Consider the following 19,951-nt stretch of genomic DNA (forward strand, 5'->3'; position numbering starts at 1 on the left):
CAATTGGTCCAAGGGGATGATTACTTTTTCTTCATTGCTTTAATTAGTCCAGACAAATGTGCTTGCACGTCTTTTGGGGCATTCATGAATCTAATAGAGCTCTTTTTATCATAGTGACCAATATAAACATTAATTATGTAGAAAACAAAAAAACTGGAATTGCAACTTTTTAAAGGTAGCTATTATTATTAACACCCTATTATTTATTAGCATTGACAATACTACTTTTCACTGGTGCTGCTGTCATTAACACCATTGCATCTTTAAGTATCACTCTTATTATTTTAATGATAACAGTCTAACTGAGCTTAAATATACTGGTTACACAACTGTTCCTGGTCTCTTTCGCTTCTCTCCCCTCTTTTCCACCAACCTCTCCTTTTCACCTTTTCAACCGCTGGAGGCAGATGGTCGGCCACACTGATACAGGTTTCTTCCTGTTTAAAAATGTTCTCCCGGCAGTGTTTGCTCGTAGTGGGAAATTTGGGGTCTATAATATTGTAAGATCTTAACCTTACTATGTAAAGTTCCATGGGATGATGTTGGGATTTGGTACTATACAAATAAAAATGAATTGACAGAGGTAAACAGGGTCCTTGGGCTGCTGGACCCTGATGACTGCAGTGACTCATGGAGCCGAATGAAAGCACTAAACCCACAGGTCTCCCTGGGCAGATGTTTGTGACACTGGATCAAGCTGATTTTTAAAAAGACATCGTATCAGATGCTGAATCGCCTGTGGGACATGCAGAGAATACAGCTGTGGCAATTATTAACCAGAGAAATAAAAAACTTCTGTGTCCTGGTGGACCGGAAACAACTGGTGTCTCACACCCTAATGTCTCCAAGTGCATGTCAGTGAGTGTTGTTCAGGTCGACCACTTTCGTTTACATTATGGCTGTTTTAATTATGCAGTTGAATTATAATGTTTTAATCATTTAACTACATCAACACTTCCCGAGCACCAGTTGAATATAAGGTGCAACTGCTTTGCAACTACAGGCCCTGAAAGCTCCATGTTCACTGTGTGGCCGCCGGTCTGTGGTAATTTGATTGATTGGGAATATATGAATCACATTTTATAGTCTGACACTGAAGAGTGGACCTGTGAAGGAATAGATTTAAGACCTTAAATATTGTAGTTGGTATTTACAAAAAAGTGGTAAAAATGAAACACTGTACATAGTTAAATATAGCATTATGAAATAAGTAATCATGTAAATAAATACAGACGTAATACTGTGTGTGATGATTGTGTTTTTTCAGTTACTCACTTCCTGTTTAATGACTTGCTCTGTTCAGGGGTGTGGTGGGGGGGGAATTATTTTTTATTGCTTTTTATTCTGTCTCATTCATCTGACTCACAATATCATGATCATATTTTTGTCTATAACTATTATCAATATATTATAATCAGAATTTATTCATCGATAGTATTGAATTTTTACCTGTTTAGTTTATATATGTGAGTTTATGTTGCATATTGATAAATGATTTGTGTTCAATCAGATGGACTCTCCTGTATTATTGTGTTATAGGAATATTATACCACAAAGATCTAGAATATGAAGGAACATGTGGTTTATTATGAATCTGCAGGTACATGTTGTTAGTTATCTTTTTGTTAGTTCACCTGAACCCTGGTAGAAATAAAATATCGTTATTAATACATTTTTCTTCAGTGTTGTTGTTTCTTAAAAAAAACGATCCCGATCTGGGCCGTGCGCGTCACCGCTTCCCAATGACGTAATGTGACGTTCCCTGTGAGAAACCAGGAAGTGGGTCGCTCGCTGTTGTTTGTGTTCGCCTCTCGTCTCTCTGATTCCGTACAGCTCGTAACACGGGCCGAAATGGCGACGTTTATTTCAGTCCCGTTAAAGAAGTCGTCCGAGGTGGACCTGGTGAAGCCGCTGTCCAAGTTCGTAACGGCCACATACGCGGGGAGCGAGGACCAGGCAGAGTACCTCCGATCCGTGGACGAGTTGAACAAGCTCCGCAAGAACGCGCTGGGGAGGCCGCTGGACAAACACGAGAGCTCGCTGGAGGTCCTGCTCAGGTACACCCCCCCTCCCCCTCCATTTTACCACACACCTGAACCGGCCAGCGTGTTGCTGACCCACGGAACAACTCTCACCTGTGGCGGGGAGCTAGCTTAGTCATCGCCGCACCCAGATGTCTTAGCCTATAGTTGCTAACATGGGAGCTAAAGTTAGTCAAGCTAGCATGCTAGGAAGTATTTGTCATCAAAGTATCTGCCTCGTGTGTCATTTATACGCGGTTTCCATGACAGGCGAACACTGACGTAGCTTGTTAGCTTGTTTTAAAGAACTGGCCGATGCGTTAACGGTTAGAAAAGCCACGCAGGCCGAGCTAGCTAACGTATGTAATTCAGTGACTCACATGATGAAACTACATGATTTACATTCACATTAGAATTAGCTTCAAATTAACTTTATTGTCTCCGGGCTGAAAGACGAGGCTTTGTGGGTTATATCCGCCAACCTGCTTGAACATGAGACGTCATAAAAGTACCACAGATATTCATAAAATATAACTTCATCCACACAAGTAACAAACAAGACACTCCGTCACTCAAAACTCATCACCGCCGTCATCGATTGTTATTTTTGGAGGACTGATGGTCAGCTGACTCATCCTGATTCTTAATTTTAAAGCCATGACATGAATAGAGTTTTTTTTAGTTGTTTAAAAATAAGTTATGTAAGTTTCTTGCTCACACACACACACACGCATAGTTAAACTGCTTAGCACACTGTCACATTCGCATGATTAGCTCTGTGCCACTGAGGAAGTTCCCGAGCCCAGTCAGCTCCAGTGTCAGATGTCATTCAGAAACCAGGGCCAGGCTGTCACTCCACCTAGCGGCAGGGATTGATAAACCAGGTTTTCACATAGGCAAACAGATCGATGTGAAAAAAATGTCCACACAGGTGTGAGTGTGTGAATCAGAAAGAAAGGAGAAGCCTGGAAACTCTGCCTGTGGATCATTTACTAGAATTAGCAGTTCGGAAATTTACAAAATGTAGGAAATACACACATGTGCAGACTTATTAAAAGCGAAAGAGTGTCACGACGCTGAACATTTTGCATAGAGGAACTGAAGAAATGAAGGATTTATGTGACTGAACTTCCTCTCTGTCCCATGCTCCACAGAGAGCTCCAGCCGTGTTAACTACTCTCTGACTATTGTATAACTATGCAGACTTTAAATTGTTTCATTGTGACTCGGCTCTAATGGAAAATTCAGAAAGTTCTTGGCTTAGCTAGCCTTATCCACATATTACCATGTATTCAACTTAACGTAGTAGTATACAATACTCCATTCCTCTATATATAGAAGCAGACCTTGCCCTTTCTCATATCCGTCTTTGTGACTCATGATTTATTCCATGCACAGGGTTTGCACTGATGCATGAGTTGCCAGATATGCACTCGCAGGATGCCGCTCTTGCGTTTTTCTCCACAGTTAGTTAGTGGTCTTGTATTTGCCAAGATAAGGCTCTTGAAAGATTAAATCAACAGAAGCCGCTGAGTGTGAAGTACTGACCTGTGGAGAGCAGCCAAAATTGTCTGAAGTGGGATTTGGTGTTTTCTCTCGTGAGTCAGTGGTGCTTTTATTAGATAAATCTACGTACTTCAGTGACCCGTCTTGCTTGAAAAGGGACGATTTCAGGATCATAAAGATTTTCCCACGGATTATTCACTTCCTATGACTACCTAACTCATAACTCGCTACCTAACTGTCATTAGCAATGCCTTTATGTGTAAAACGCTGGGCCAGTGGTTCAGTAGCTGACTGGCTTTAGCTTATTAGAGTCAGGGTTGGAAGTTCGCATGTCCGTGCCAAACTGTCTGCCATTACCGTCTGTCAGCATTGTCGCTCCTTCGCTCTTTGCACATGTCTGTTAGCGATTGTGCCAGGTAGCCAGGGCAACAGGGCCTACCCCTTTGATAGATTCACTAACACAGAGCTACTGTGTCACTGTGGCGACCATGTTTTTTTTTTGTCTTCGGTTAACTAGAAGGGCACACCTCATCTCAGCTTTACTTGGTGCAGGTGTGTCCTTATCTGAGTGGGAAACCTAAGCACAACTAACTGTAAAAATTGGTAATTCTATTTATAAATCCATTCTTTGTTTGATATTTGTTTGCGTTCCAGTCTTTCTGGGAGCTAGAAAACAGGATGGATGAGCTAGTTCTCTGGGATTCCCTAACCAGTCCCTCTGCATGTTGTCAATTCTCGTAACAGACTGCTCACAGGCACGATACTGATTAAATGAAAGGCGGAGGAGCAGTCACAGCTTCTTTGTGTCTGTGTCCACATGTGTGTGTGTGCACAGTTTATTGTGCTTGTCTATTCTGTCATTCATGACTCATTGTCAAGTATCTTTGAAATAGCAGAGCATTCTCATTCCACAAAGCTGAGTTGTGTCATAAAAATAAACTTGATTATGATTTACTGTATGGACTCTTTTTTTGTATAAATGTTTCTACCTTTTTATAATAAAAACCATGACATTAGATCTTTACGAAACAATAACAACACACTTTAATCCAGTTGTTTCTCTCTCTCTCTCTTTGCAGATACTATGACCAGCTGTGTGCTGTTGAGCCCAAGTTTCCCTTCTCTGAAAACCAGGTAAGAGATTAGTCAGCTCACATAATTGTGGGTTAGATGTAGTTCCCAAACAGAAGTCACTCAACCCAAAGCCTCTCTCTGTTTCCGCAGCTCTGCTTGACCTTCACATGGAAGGATGCCTTCGATAAAGGGTCGCTGTTTGGTGGCTCAGTCAAGCTCGGTAGGTGCAGCCTCTTGTCAAGTGCATTTGTGTTTGTGGAAGAAAATCTGCATCTAGCTGAGTGTACAGGGCTGTAGTCAGCTCCAGATGGAGGTAATGATGTTACAAGATAGGCTTTGCCTTCAAGGTCCATTATCTGTAATAATAACTCCTAATCCATCACTCTTTGTGTGTGTCTGTCTCTCACACACCCGATGGGTAGCTAAGCTTTCTAACATTAAATTGGTCCTGTTTTACTTTGCATCCTGAAACAGGCCTGACAGGGGGTTAAAGAAAAACTAGCCTCTGAAGTGTGTGTGTCCGGGTCAGAGACTAACAGGTGGTCAAAGCAAAAAGGAAAGAAGATGTTAGATGTAAAAAATGAGACTGGAAAAACATGTCCTGACTCTTAAGATAGCTCTTTGTTGCAGTCCACATTCTGCACATTTATTCTGTTCACGCTTGAATCTTTTGTCCTCTGTGCTGAATTGTGGGAGCTCATGACTGCAGGATTCTTTCCAGTTTACTCTGAGTGAGAAAAATGTAGAATGAAGCAGGAGAAAATGTCGGTTGGAGGAAAAGGCCGATTTCACAAAAACAGCGGTGTTCACCAAAAGAAAGTGGTTGATATGTGACAAAAATATCAGAACTATGAAAGATTCTTGTCACTCTGTCCTCTTCATTGTCACATTCTAGCTGTGAAAAGAAGTTTAAGTTACATTTAATGTGTTTACCAATGAAAATGTATTATTTACCCAGTAGTTGTCCCTAAAAACTACCACAATATTGTTGTGTTGCAGCTTTGGCCAGTTTGGGCTACGAGAAGACGTGTGTGTTGTTCAACACAGCAGCGTTGGCCAGTCAGATCGCCTCAGAGCAGAACCTGGACAATGACGAGGGGCTGAAGGCTTCAGCCAAATTTTATCAGGTGGGTGTAACAGCAAACAGTGAGATAGTAACGTGTACAGCATGATTTCAATGCCGGGTGGAAATTAGTGTTTAAAATATTAGTGTTATGCTTGTTTTGTCAGATAAATGCCTATTGACTACAGAGATATAAAGACACTGTCACTCCTCTGTTTTTGTTTAAATGTCCACTGGAAACCTTTCAGAGGATGAATGTCTTTTCATTAGAAACCACACTTCCACTATTATTAGGACTTATATCGACTTATTGTTGTGTGTTTTACAAACATATTACAAACAAGCCTGAAGCTCAGTTATATTCAATATTTTAACAGCAATTATATGGCGGTACTATATTTATTTTGTATATATATGTATCAGAAGGAAAACCATACCTTTTAATTCACCTGCTTCTCAGACCTTGAGGGGGGTGAGGTGAAATAAACAAGTTTCACTCTTAAGTATGTTTCACAAGTCAAAAGCATCATCATTTATTTTATGTCAGTTGTTTGTAAATATGGGTATTGAATACCAATGCGATTTTTGCCATGTGACCCAGACATGAGCATACAAAAGGCCTGGAAAACGTTCATATATATCTGCAATTTAAGGGCAGCAGCCTTTTGGGAAACATGATGCCCCCACACTATCTGTGCCAGCAAATGGCTTTTGTGAAACCTGAAACTAGCACATAAAGGAAAAAGGTGCTGTTACTGAGACACTGAGTCTGTTGGACCCTGATTACATGAAGACGTCATTGCCAGGTGCCAACGGAGCGGAAATGTGATGCATTAAGTGATGATTCGGTAAAACTTGAGTTAGTGATGTGCAGTAAAAGCAGTTGGGACTGATATTGAAGTATAATACAAATTTAGGTAATGTGAATTTCATAATGTTATTATAAGTGTCTCATGTGTTTCTCTTTTTATTGAAATCAAAGTTGTTTCATTGGCTTAAAAGTTTCAAAAACAACGTTGCCAAAGCATCAAAATAGAATTGAGTCAAATAACCATTTATCTGTGTCTGTATGAAGCTGGCCAGTGGAGCGTTTGGTCACATTAAGGACACCGTGCTGTCTGCACTGAATAGAGAGCCCACCATGGACATCTCCCCTGAGACTGTGGGCACCCTCAGCCTCATTATGCTGGCCCAGGCCCAGGAGGTCTTCTTCCTCAAAGCTGCTTCAGGTACCAAAAGACAAACCCCCCCCAAATGTGCAAGCACACATTTTATTTAGTAACATACAGACATGTAACATTATAGTCCACTGCACAGACTTCCAGAGCCTTTCAACGCCCTCTCATTATGATTTATCTCTTTCGGTCATGCTGATCCCTTGTTTGTTTAAAAAGAGCATCACACACAAAGGGCCAGTTAGACTTTTTCCTAAGTAGTTTCATTGTTCCGGAACACTGGTGTCACACATCTACCAGACTTGCTGATATAATAGAAGCAGAGTGTTTGTGTGCACTTTTAATAAATAGCATCTTTAATTGCACTCAGAGTACTTTTAGCAAAGGCAGCAGGCAGCTGAACACAGCCTCTGTCCCAGTTCTGTCTCCAGAGTTGCTTATAAGAGTTTTTAAAGTTATATCCCATTTAAAAAAAGAAAATAGACTCATGTTCTTTTTGCTGAGTGGGGGTATTTTGTTTTTGAATTAGTTCTTACACTTTTAGGATGTAAGGGTTATTTAATCAGGAAGACGTATTACCACTGTTAAATGGATGAACTGCACAAGATATCACAGCCACAGACCTCTGAAAAACACTTACGCTGTTATACAATGTCTAATGTGTACGAATTAATGTCAGCGAAACACAGCTGGTGTTATAAGTATGTTATATGTGAATAATTAGAATGTAACTTTTTATGTGGACTGTACTCAAGTGTCTTTTTCAACCAATAGATAGGATGAAAGATGCTCTCGTCGCAAAGCTGGCCAATCAGGCAGCAGATTACTATGGCGACGCCTTCAAGCAGTGCCAGTATAAAGACAACCTTCCCAAGGTATGTAAAGGACACGCATGCAGTGACACACTAACATAAAAACTGCTGTGGTTTAATAACAAACAACATGAAACACATTCACACTCAGCCTTGTGTTCGTTGTGATGGAGACGCACACACTTTGGATTCTATGTGGCGTGTCTGATTGTGTGTTTTGTTTCGTATGTGTGAGTCTGTGGAGGAAAAAAGGATTTGACGAGCGGTACTCGGGTTGTGGGACTGTCCAGAATGATATCTCTCGCTGCTCTCATTGATCCATTTCCATCCTGTTTTCATTCTTATTGGCTGGTTACTACTGAACTTCAGTTTGACCTGTTTCTGTTCTGATGTGTTTCTTAACATCTAATCATGGACATGTGGAGAACCTACTTTCTGTCTTACACTTGTGCACGCACACCTACACCCACCAACACACGCGGACAACCTCAGGTTCATGCAACAGGGTTGATATTTTCAGCTTAATGAAATCAAACTATAGTGAAAAGGAGATTATGTTTTCATTGGTGTTTGTTTATCTCTTTGAGCCAGATGACGCAAAAACTACTGCACCAATTTCCATGAAATTTGGTGAATGATTGGGGCTTGACCCAAGGAATAAGCTAGTAAATTTTGGAACAGGACCGGATAAACAAGCCGATGCAGGAACTTTTTTATTAATACTTACTTTAATATAGCAAGATAGGGCATTAGATTTGGTGGATGTATTATTGTATTAGTTAGTTGGTAGTGACCTATGAAAGAAGATTTTAAATTACAGTTTTTTGTATACATTCAGTTTTAATGGTGCAACAAGTAAATCGCTTGTTTGAAATAAGCTAGTAGTACCAAGCATACAGACGCAGTGTCGTAGACACACTCAAACATACACACACTCACACACGGCTTGGGACATTTGATGAAGGTGTAGCAGCTTCTGCTGAAAGGTTTAACACTCATGGCCTGTTCTGTTTTCTCTCTCGTCTTCCTCTCTTTCTGCATCCCTCGTGGTCTTGGTGGTGTTGGCATTGGTTATGTATGTGTGGTTGCGTACGTATGTGCACACGCTTCTGACTGCTTTTGCATGTTTGTGATTGGCTTTCGTGATGTCGTTTGTGACTTGACTTCGCTGTGTGTGTGTGTGTGTGTGTGTGTGTGTGTGTGTGTGTGTGTGTGTGTGTGTGTGTGTGTGTGTGTGTGTGTGTGTGTGTGTGTGTGTGTGTGTGTGTGTGTGTGTGTGTGTGTGTGTGTGTGTGTGTGTGTGTGTGTGTGTATTTGTTTGCGGGCCTGTGTGTTGCTCTGTGGTTGCCTCTCCCTGGTCAGTATTTTTATTTTCAGGAAGTGATTCCGGTGCTGGGGGCCAAGCACTGCATCATGCAGGCCAACGCCGAGCTGTACCAGAGCCTCGTGGCCAAGCAGAAGAAGCGTTTTGGAGAGGAGATCGCTCGCCTGCAGGTATGCAGCTTTCACACTTTGTTTTGTCTCTCTGCAAATAATCTCATTTGTCATCATTTGTGTAGACTTCAAATAACAATTTCACCTTGACATTTCACATCTAAATCAAATAATTGACTCATTAAGCTGATTTTTCTCTCCAGCACGCAAAAGAGCTGGTGAAAACCCCTTATGACGAGTACGTGAGCGTTAAGGACCTGACTGACAAGATCAACCGAGCGCTCACCGCTGCCAAAAAAGACAACGATTTTATCTACCATGACCGTATTCCTGACGTCAAGGATCTGGAGCATATCGGCAAGGCAACATTGGTCAAACCCACTGCCATCACAACACCACTCAGCCAGAAATTCACAGGTATGATACACAGACACTCAACAGTTTCCCAATGTCATGAAGGACTGACAGAGATGTAATACTAAAGCCGTTTTCAGACATGACCTGCGGGTAAAATCCGGAATATTGGCTACGGAGTTTTCTCAGAGTTTGCCTTTCACACATGCACAAAACAGCACAATGTTCACAACAGCAAACATTTACTCTGCATTATTCCAGTCTTTCTGCAAAGCTAAGCTAACTGAGTGCTAGCTGTGTATTTACAGGACAGATGTGCGCTTCAGCCAGCATTCTTTTTCATGTTTTCCTTTTCTTTAATGTGTCATAATCTTTTTGTGCATTTAAAAGTTATAGAGGCTAAAGTCAGAGACTAAGAGAGTCTGTCTCTCCCACAGAAAACTACTCCTGAGCCTGAACAGCCTTATTTGCATTCCTGACTTTTCTTTATTTCCATAAAGTCTACGTCACCAAGTAACATGTAAAATACCTGCTTGAATCGATGAGGCAGAACTGACACTATTGTTACCGTAGCTATAGCAGTGTTTACAGCCGATCAGGAAGCCCCTGGGTAACCAATACAAATGGTGGGCCACCTAATCATTTAGAACAGACTGGCCTTTGTGGAGATGCTGTAGCAATTTCTTCAGTAATTTTTTATATAACCGCATATAAACCTATACTTGTCCAATAATTATCATTTGTAAAGTGCCATTAATTGCGTTAGACATGTTGTTTATGTGTTGTTCTACTTGGTTAATATACAAACAACCCGCGAGTTGAGAATTTCTGAAGCAGGTTCCCTTTCTAAGACATTAAGGTTAAGATAACAGCCTCCCACTTTATGACTACCATTTCAGTCGCGGCCCCATTTTATTTCAGCACAATTCCATCCAAACCTCACCTGGAGCTCAATGTACAGGGAGCAGCTGATTTTAGATGGGATGTCATCTACCGCAAACACTGACTTGTTTCTGATATTTGGCTGCTTTTTCCTCCTCAGACTTGTTTGAGAAGATGGTTCCCATGGCGGTGCAGTGTTCCATGAACATTTACAACCAGAGGAAGGCTGAGACTGTGAACAGACTGGTGGGCGCAATGAGGGAGTCGACCAACCTCTGCAACGGGTACGTTTTCCCGTGACACAAAGCAGCGTTACAAGGAAGTTATAAATAACTTACAAACACATTGTGTGCAGCAGGCTTTGCATTACAGGGAAAGAGTGCTGCTACATTTATATAATTCAAGGTAACATAAAATGTAAAGGTGTATTCACTCGTTACTTATATACACCGTTGTAAAGAGACTACTGTTGTCTGGAGAAAAGGAAGATAAATGCATAAAATGGAATTGTGATATTAAAAATGTCACAGTTATGGTGAAGGCATTGTGAGGCTGTGTGTGTGTGTGTGTGTGTGTGTGTGTGTGTGTGTGTGTGTGCGTGTGTGTGTGCGTGTGTGTGTGGGGGTGCTCCCTCCCATCAGGCCATCCATCACATTAGAAAATAACAAATCGTCTACTGATCACATTGATGTAGGTGGTCTGTAGGTCAGGTTGATACACACTTTGAGGGTCATGTGGGTATGTTTAAAAAAAACCCTGACCCACGCATAACTAATGTGAAGTATGTGAGTGTAATTGTCTTTCAATGAGCATGTCCATGAGTGCTTGTGTCTCCATGCATGGGTAGATTTATTAATAATTCATAACATAATGGTGCATTAAAATGTCAGTACAAGTACTTTGTGGTTTCAGTCTAGTACCCTCAATAACGGTCAAGCACTTGTGTCACACAACGTGGAGATGCTAATGAGTGCTTAACAATCTTTAGTATTTCATCCAACAAAAAAATGGCTTTAATATCCTAGTATTCAATTATAGTAGGTGTCTTTTGAATTATAATGGTTTCATGGCTTAGTTTTCCATTTTAATGTTAAGTGTTAATGTGAAATGATGTATAACAGGACAAGACTCAAAGTAAACTTAAACTTTTTTAGAGACCACAATAAATAACAGGTCATGGGTAACTGTCCAACAGGGTGTTGGCGTCCCTGAACCTGCCAGCTGCTCTGGAGGACCTGTCAGGAGACTCTATCCCACCATCCATTGCTGAGAAGGCCAGATCCATCGTGCAGCAGGGAGGACTACAGAGCATCGAGCAGCTCATCAAAGACCTGCCAGAGCTCCTGACTCGCAACAGAGAGATCCTGGACGAGGTTGGTGTTAGAGACGAATAGAAGCACACAGAATTATACATGTCTTCCTCTGCTGTCTGTCTCGCTCTGCTGCTAATTGTAACCCTAAATCCATTTTAAAAAGTAAAGAAACCACGTTCAGAAGAGCAGCCGATTAAACAGCTTGTTAGTCACATGGCTTTGCTTTCTTGAAAACACAGCATATGAATCTAATGCTGCTGTCTTGGACATCCTCACTGTTGGACTTCCCTACCACCACACATCAGAACACATGAACACTAAAAGCTCATAATCGTTTCTAATGGCGGAAATCCCAGATCAGGATCATCACTGAAATCTAATCCACTGATCTTTGGGCCAAGGACTTTCTGTTCACCAGCTTCAGCCAACACGTTTTTTTAGATAGCTTACTGAGAAACAAATAAACAGACGGGAGGAAAAACATAAAGCACAATTTGCTTCCAGGTTTGTTGGCAGAGTTGAAAAGTCCAAACCAAACTGTCCTCAAAACTGAAAATAAACAATTTAAAAGTAGGAGACCACATTTATGCTGGCAGAGTGTCAATAATTCATTATTTATTTGTTTAAAAGGCAAACTTTAGCCACGATTTTTACATTTTTAGAAATACACTAAAGTAGTAGTAGTTCTGATCATTTCATCAACTTGGACGTCACTCAGAAGGGCACAAATCTCCGCCAAGGCCCAAAAGTCCCCTTTTGAAACCATATTTTAATCTGGTAGAGCAAGATTTTACTTTGGATCCAAATTGCACACACTCATAAATTTCAGTCCCCTAAACATGTTTTATAATTTAATAATTGGTTTTAACTTGTTTACCAACGAAACAATATAACCTATAGGGTGCTGATATAAGGTTGCAGCTCTGTTTTTCATTGACTATGTTTGGTTTGTAACATAACTGCGTTACGTTGAGTTCTCTGAGTTAGTAGAAGCCATTTATCTATTAGCTGCAGCGCTACATGAAAATATGGACCCAATTGTTGCCAGAAGATGGCTGAGTAATGATGCACTGAATTCTAAAACAGCTCTTAAAAGTCAACAGTATCTATGCACACAGGACCCATGGCCCAAGCTTTAAAGTAATTAAGCCTTAGTCATCTAATGTGAGCCTTGTTATATTTCCTGCATGTGCTCAGTGTGATATTTTTATTTATTAGTCTCTGAAGATGCTGGACGATGAAGAGACGACAGACAACGAGCTGAGAACAAAGTTCAACCAGCGCTGGAACAGAACCCCCTCTGGAGACCTGTATAAGCCCCTTCGTGCAGGTACACACACACACACACAAATGTTTCTGTGCACTGTTGACCATGGTCACTACTAACACCCCCTCCTCTTCCCCAGAGGGCTCTAACTTCCGCAACCTCTTGGACAAGGCTGTACAGGCCGATCAGGTGGTCAAGGACCGCTACAGCGTCCACTGTGACATGATCACCTTGCTGTGTAAACCAGTAGACGAGCTCAACGCTGCCATCCCCTCCGCCAACCCCACCAAAACCCTGCAGGGCAGCGAGGTCTGTCTGAGTTCTATTTTCCTCTTCATGTCTTTGCTTGTGCCACTGGTTAAAGTAGCATGTAAACTTGTGCCACCTAAAACCTGAGATAAATACAGAAACCTGATTTATGCAAAAACCCAGTGGACATTGTGTACTTTATGGCTCTTTCCCTCCTCCCCACATTTGCTCCATTTTTCATTTTGTGTGCTGACTTTGCATTGTTTTTCACTGGGGAACGTAAAGAACGAAGCAAGCAGAACTGGGAAGGGGTGAGGAAGTGCGTGTCTCAAGCCACAATGTACTCATGCTACAGTGGGGAAAAAATGTGTTGAGGTGTAGACAGCCGACATTATGACGAGGGTGAGAGGTCAGAGTCAATGTAGGACAGTGCGCCATGGGGTGGAATATTCAAGCTGTCTCGTCTGTCTTCCGTCCAGGTCGTGAACGTGCTGCGCTCGCTGCTCACCCAGCTGGACGACATGAAGATGGAGAGGGAGACGCTGGAGGGCGAGGTCAAGGCCGTGACCTTTGACATGTCTGCTACCTTCCTGGGGGCACTGGCCCAGGACGGGACCTTCAACGAGGAGCAGCTCTCACTCTCCCAGCTCGACCAGCTGTACGGCACCTACAACCAGAGGGTACAAGCCACCCTCCGCACGCAGGAAGAGCTGCTGGGACAAGTTCAGGTATGTAAACGCACACGTGTTGGTGAAGAGAGACACTCTTCATGACAAGTTCTGTCGACTTGAAAGTTGACTTTCTTCAGAAATGAAGCAAACAAAAAGTGAATTTCTGTAACGGGATCAATGAAACTTGAGCATAAGGAGTCAGTCAGCAGGTGCAGATAAAGTCCAAACAGAGAACGAAACCCAGTTTCCCCTCTGAATCGTGCCCTTGTGTGTGAAGACTAATGATTTGTTCACTGTGCATAAATCTTCCAGGGAATATCAGTGGTGAACGTTCTAAGTCTGTGATCTTTCTTCTGCAGACATCCCACCAGGAGTTCAGCAGTCTGAAGCAGTCCAACTCCGAGGCCAACCAGAGGGAGGAGGTCCTGAAGAAGCTGGCTTCAGCCCACGACAGCTACGTCGAGATCAGCAGCAACCTGCGCGAAGGCACCAAGGTACTCGCTCAGCACAACACGCCGGCACACACAAGCCTCAGCAGGCTGTACTGCAGTAATGCATGTCTTGCCAGAAACATTTTTAATTTAAATTTTACTTTGTATTTGTGTGTCAAGGTGTTTTGCAAGCCAGGGGATTTATTCTTGTCCCCCACTTTTTTTCTCTCCTCCTTCAGTTCTACAACGACTTGACAGAAATCCTGCTCAAGTTCCAGAACAAATGCAGCGACATTGTTTTCGCTCGCAAGACGGAGCGGGAGGAACTACTTAAGTACGTAAATGTCCGTTTTGTTGTTGCTTTTGCGCTGCAGCTGAGGCAGGTGATGGCTAAAATGCAGGAATATGAAGGAAACAGTAGTAATGTTTCAATTCTGGTTTCAGGGATCTGCAGGTGAGCATCGCCCGAGAGCCCAGTGCTCCATCCTTCAATGTTCCTGCCTATCAGAGCAACCCGGCTGCTGGCCCGACCCCCGCACCCAGGACCGTATTTGTAAGCAGCACCTCACAAAGCCCAACACTGACCTCACAAAGCTCAACACTGACCTCACAAAGCTCAACACTGACCTCACAAAGCTCAACACTGACCTCGCAAAGCTCAACACTGACCTCGCAAAGCTCAACACTGACCTCGCAAAGCTCAACACTGACCTCGCAAAGCTCAACACTGACCTCGCAAAGCTCAACACTGACCTCGCAAAGCTCAACACTGACCTCACAAAGCTCAACACTGACCTCGCAAAGCTCAACACTGACCTCGCAAAGCTCAACACTGACTTCACAAAGCTCAACACTGACCTCACAAAGCTCAACACTGACTTCACAAAGCTCAACACTGACCACCACTGAACTTCTATAAAAGTCTGACGGTTGAGTATCAGTCTGTTTCTTTGTCTTCTTGCCACAGCAGCCTCAACCAGCCCAGCAGCCCCCAGCGAAGCCCCTGCCCCCAGCCCGGCCTCCACCTCCCAGCGTCGTCCCTCAGGCTGCCTCCGCCGCTCCCGCCATCACACCAGCCACTGGCCTTCCCGCCAGCAACCCACCACCTGTGGCCCCACCCTCCACGGCCCAGGGACCACCTTACCCCACTTACCAGGGTTACCCAGGGTGAGTTTTTCACCATGGCATCCTGGTTTCAGAAGATGAATAATCTTTATATTGATCATTGATCAGCCGGATTGTTTTTCGGTAGCTACTTTGTTTTTCTAGACCCTTGTGTTTGCGACTGCAAAATATAGTTTTCTGGTCTGTGTCAGACTTCTCATACCCAAACCACATCCATGCGACAGAGGTAGTCCCTCTTTTAGGTGCGACCTCTTCGTTTTGACTTGCTACAGTGAGGTTTTTGATTTGGGAATCTGATGAACAATATCTCTGCCCTGGAATTGGTTGAATATATGTTTTGGCTTGAAAATGACTTGTAATAATACAGTTGAAATTTGGGTGAACGTCACATTTACTTTCTCTGTTGTGGTGTCCCTGCAGGTACTTCCAGGTGCCGGTGGGATACCCCTATGGCTATGGTCAATACAACATGCCCAACATGCCCAACATGCCCAACATGCCCAACATGCAATACATGCAATACCAGGCCCCTCAAGGGCAAGGAGGATACCCTGGAGCCCCCCCTGCTGGACAACCCTACCCTGGCTACCCCCAGCAACCACCACAGCAGCAACAGCCCTACTACCCTCAGCAATAACCCTCCTCTTCATCCCCTCATTCTTCTTCACACGTTAACACCAAATAAAAACTTCCCCCCAGCAATAACACTTTATCTCCATCTACTCCCTTTTGTCCGACCCTTTGTTTCTCACTTTTAGCAGCTGTGAGTGAACAGTGACTTTAGAGCTGCTTTGCACTTCTTCTGAAACTTTTGATTACGTTGCTCTTCTGAAGGTTTTTTCTTTTCCATCGCTCATGTCCCGTGTTTTCTGGGCTCTGAAAGCACTTTTCCTCGACTATCTCAACTCTCATGATGCACTAACCCCCTCCTCATGTTTGATGTACTCATATATCCTTAGAGTTTTGTTACTTGTTTAATTTAAACCTAGCCTTGTCTGCATCAATAACCGACTCTTTGTCCGGGCTGGACTGCTGTACAACACTCATGGGGGCACGTAGGATCCCAGGATGGCTCTCTGTCTCCTGCTTTGAGAGTGTATGTCGGGTGGGTGGATGCCACTCATCCTCACTCCCCCACCCACCCACTCTGTGCTTCTGTATCAACTATAATCCTATTTTTGTAATAAATACCGATGCCGAGCTGATATAAAAAAAAAACTCTAAAAACGAATGGCCTGCAGGTTTTCTAATGTTAATCAGACTGTTGAGCGCTCTGCTCTCTTTCGCTCTTTTTCTCTTCTTCAGTCTCATCCAGGGAACGTGGGTATATATTTTCCGTGTTACAATCAGACTGCATAAGTGGGAGAAATGATTCTATTATATAAATATATGTATAAATAAGACTCTGTGTGTGGATAACTGAGACACTGTGCACTGCACCCTCATGCTCTTTGTGTTTATTTTTATTCCTCAGCTCTAATGTGATTAAAAACAACAACTGCGAGCCAGACTTTGTCGGTCTTTGAAACGTGTGTGTGTGTTACTGTGTGTTACTGTGTGTTACTGTGTGTTACTGTGGAGGTTTGTGAAGCAGCCAGGAGAGGGCAGTCCTGCAGCTCCCAGTTGAACCGCAGCCCTGAACAGCGCTCACTACTTCTGCTTCACGTGCCATTGTTGCTCTTTTCAGCCAATCGGGGAGCGAGTCGTCCCATCCGACTAATCGGATGCCTTTTGACCCCCTGAACATTCGGGGGCAGATCCCATTTAGATGACATGCAAATTACGTTCCAGTGAGGTCGTGATCTCATCCAATCATATTTCCCCGCAGGCGATTTCTCCACAGACAAATTTCATCCCAAGATATTTATTCGGTGTCAGGAGACGCTAATGATTTCACATATCTCCTCCCTGTGTGTGCGTGTGTTTCTGTGTGTGAGTTAGTGTGTGTGTGAGTGTGAGTTTGTGTGGCAGGAAGGCAGATGGCAGCGCAGTGTGATGTCTGGAAGGATGCATGGAGATGTTGGCAGAGAGCTGCTGGTCCCCTGCCTGCATCCATCACTCCAACCCTCTCCATTTTCCTCTCTTCTCTCCGTCTAATCTGTCTTCACGAGTTCCTATCGGCTCGACTCTTTTTGAAAACCCCACCATATTCCACTTCATTTTCCCACAGCGCGCTCCTTTTTGGGGGTTGCCATCGACTCTCTTCATCATATTTTTCTTTGTTGCTCAGCTTTTTGCCTCCTGTTTACCACCTGTCTCTGTATATGCTCATCTGCTCCCTCCTCCATTTCTCCCCTCTCCCCTGGCTCGTCTGTTTAGTTTATTTTTTTTGCTTACCACTCGTCTGTCCTTGCCATCAAAGCTTGCAAATCGCTGGCAGTGAGTGTTTTTCACTGGTCAGTATCTCCTGGTTCAGTCGTGTCGTGCAGCATCCCGTCTCTCTCTCTCTCTCTCTCTCTCTCTCTGTGTGCGAGAGTGAAACTGACAGAAGGATACACACTTTTTAATCAGATCTAACAGCTCACATCCACTGGAGGTGACACAACACGTACACACAATGCCATGTCCCTCCCTCCCCCTCTATCTATCTATACAGCATGCCGCTGCTGCCAAAGCCAATTGTAGTCCTGGATGTGTTTATCAAAGGTGTCTTTGTGTCTCAGCCGCTTAATTTTAACAAGACATTCTCCACTGGAGGAGTGTCATATTTTAATTGGTCTGAAACAGAATAAAGGCAGCGAGCAGAGCGCTGCAGTGACAGGTATTAATTACCTTCTGCCTAATGGCTCCCAAACTCCGCACTCAGCCATATTGGTGTTCACACTATTCGAACTCCCCCACTCGCTTCCCTCGTCGCTCCGCTCTCCTCCTCACCATGTGTTTGTCCGCATTGAAGCTGAATCCAGGGTTTTCTTTGGCTGCGATGCTGGATAAATATAGAGGAACATAGTGTTTTCTAATATATTTCTAATCCCTGCTGCCTGTTCTCTAATTTGTCGGGGGCTGGCTTGAAAGACTGAGAAGTGGTTCAACTCAAAACAGGTTTTGGAATAGAGAAGGGTTAAAAATAGTTAGATAGGCAGTCTAAACGGCTAAAACAGGATTTCCGCAAGGTCTTAACAAGTCTACAATGGAATTCTAAAATGTGATCATCTGAATTTTAGGCCCTAGGTCTTGTTCCAGGTGTGTCTTCATTATGTTTGTTAGTTCATTGCTACTTCCATCGTGCTTTAGAAGTTTTTCTACGATCTTTTGGCAAATGCATAGTTTGTATTGTTATGAGCAAACTGTAATACAACTATAAGACTGACTGATAAACACACAGGTCAAAAAAAAGAATATGGATACCTGTTGTCTCTGTAGTTTGTGAAACAACGTGGAGTTTCAAAGGTTATTCTCTACTACTACTGCTACTTCACCTTATGTTCAATTATAAGGAATTGATGAGGAGGCTAATTCTGCATCTCTGGTCCTCCTTCATATCTGTCCTACTTGACATAGGTACGTAGGTACTTGAAGAAACCTGTAGAAACCCTCTAAAATTTAAGATAAATGGTTGAAATGGCTAAATAAAATAAAAAAGTAATCGGTTCAAATTGCCTTTTAAAAGCCAATAATAAACAATTGGAATAGTTGGCTGAAAATCAATCAATCAATCAATCAAATTGTATTTGTATAGCCCATATTCACAAATCACAATTTGTCTCATAGGGCTTTAATATGGTGTGACATCCTCTGCCCTTAACCCTCAACAAGAGTAAGGAAAAACTACTAAAAAACCCTTTTAACAGGGTAAAAAGAAAGTAGAAACCTCAGAGAGAGCCACATGTGAGGGATCCCTCTCCCAGGACGGACAGAAGTGCAATAGATGTCAAGTGTAAAGGAGAACATCATCAAGATAAAGGTTTTAGCAGCATTGATAAGGGTAAACATTTTGAAGCATAACTGAAGGTCAGTGAATTGGTGGATTAATGTCATTAATGGTCAAGTGTCTGAGGAGAAATACTATGTATCGAGCAGTCCTGCTGCAATCATAGTCTATGGTCAGCAGCCAGCAAGATCATGATCCACCATCAAGATCGGATGCCACTATAGTCCACAGTCATTGTCCACTGCCGCCATTAGGATCCATCATCAGCTGCCACCTCGGTCGTGGTCCACCACCATTATCTGATGCCAACACGATAAAGGATCTGCCTTTATTATCACGATCAGCCAGCACGATGCAGAATCCGCCACACTGGATCCACCATTACGATCTCTGATACGTGATCCACAGATCCTAATCCATGATGTGGCCACAGCCGCGGCCCTGGATCTGCGAACGATAAGGCAAAGGGACTCCGGGGAAGAAGTCAAGTGAATGAATTGTTATGGTAGTTATTTAAAAGTAAAGGATAAATGGTTGTAATTAGCTAAAAGTAATGGTTAAACAGTTGAACTAGAATTTCACTGAGTGAAGCACAACTGTCCCCTTATGAAACCACATTTAAATGCACTAGATTTATTAGATAATAGATTTGTATTTGGATCTGCACCAATTTGTGCACACTCATAAATAGCAATCCAGTAAA

General features: G+C 42.9%; 1 protein-coding gene across 2 annotated transcripts; it reads left to right on the forward strand.

Moving 5' to 3' along the window:
* The first annotated feature begins 1,743 nt into the window (after positions 1–1,743).
* Positions 1,744–16,881, forward strand: LOC118124804 (programmed cell death 6 interacting protein). 2 transcript variants are annotated; one of them, XM_035182952.2, is made up of 18 exons: positions 1,744–2,057; positions 4,607–4,661; positions 4,752–4,821; positions 5,601–5,728; positions 6,740–6,893; positions 7,614–7,714; positions 9,014–9,145; positions 9,289–9,502; positions 10,482–10,605; positions 11,517–11,694; positions 12,853–12,964; positions 13,041–13,210; positions 13,630–13,878; positions 14,181–14,315; positions 14,492–14,586; positions 14,697–14,805; positions 15,220–15,419; positions 15,798–16,881. In XM_035182952.2, the coding sequence occupies exons 1-18, from the start codon at positions 1,852–1,854 to the stop codon at positions 16,012–16,014; spliced, it is 2,649 nt and encodes an 882-aa protein (XP_035038843.1). In that variant the 5' UTR covers positions 1,744–1,851; the 3' UTR covers positions 16,015–16,881. The 2 variants fall into 2 exon arrangements, with proteins under 2 accessions (XP_035038843.1, XP_035038844.1); XM_035182953.2 differs by having other exon boundaries at positions 9,029–9,145.
* The last annotated feature ends 3,070 nt before the right edge of the window (positions 16,882–19,951 follow it).

This window comes from Hippoglossus stenolepis, chromosome 17 (genome assembly GCF_022539355.2).
Source record: "Hippoglossus stenolepis isolate QCI-W04-F060 chromosome 17, HSTE1.2, whole genome shotgun sequence".
Taxonomy (NCBI): domain Eukaryota; kingdom Metazoa; phylum Chordata; class Actinopteri; order Pleuronectiformes; family Pleuronectidae; genus Hippoglossus; species Hippoglossus stenolepis.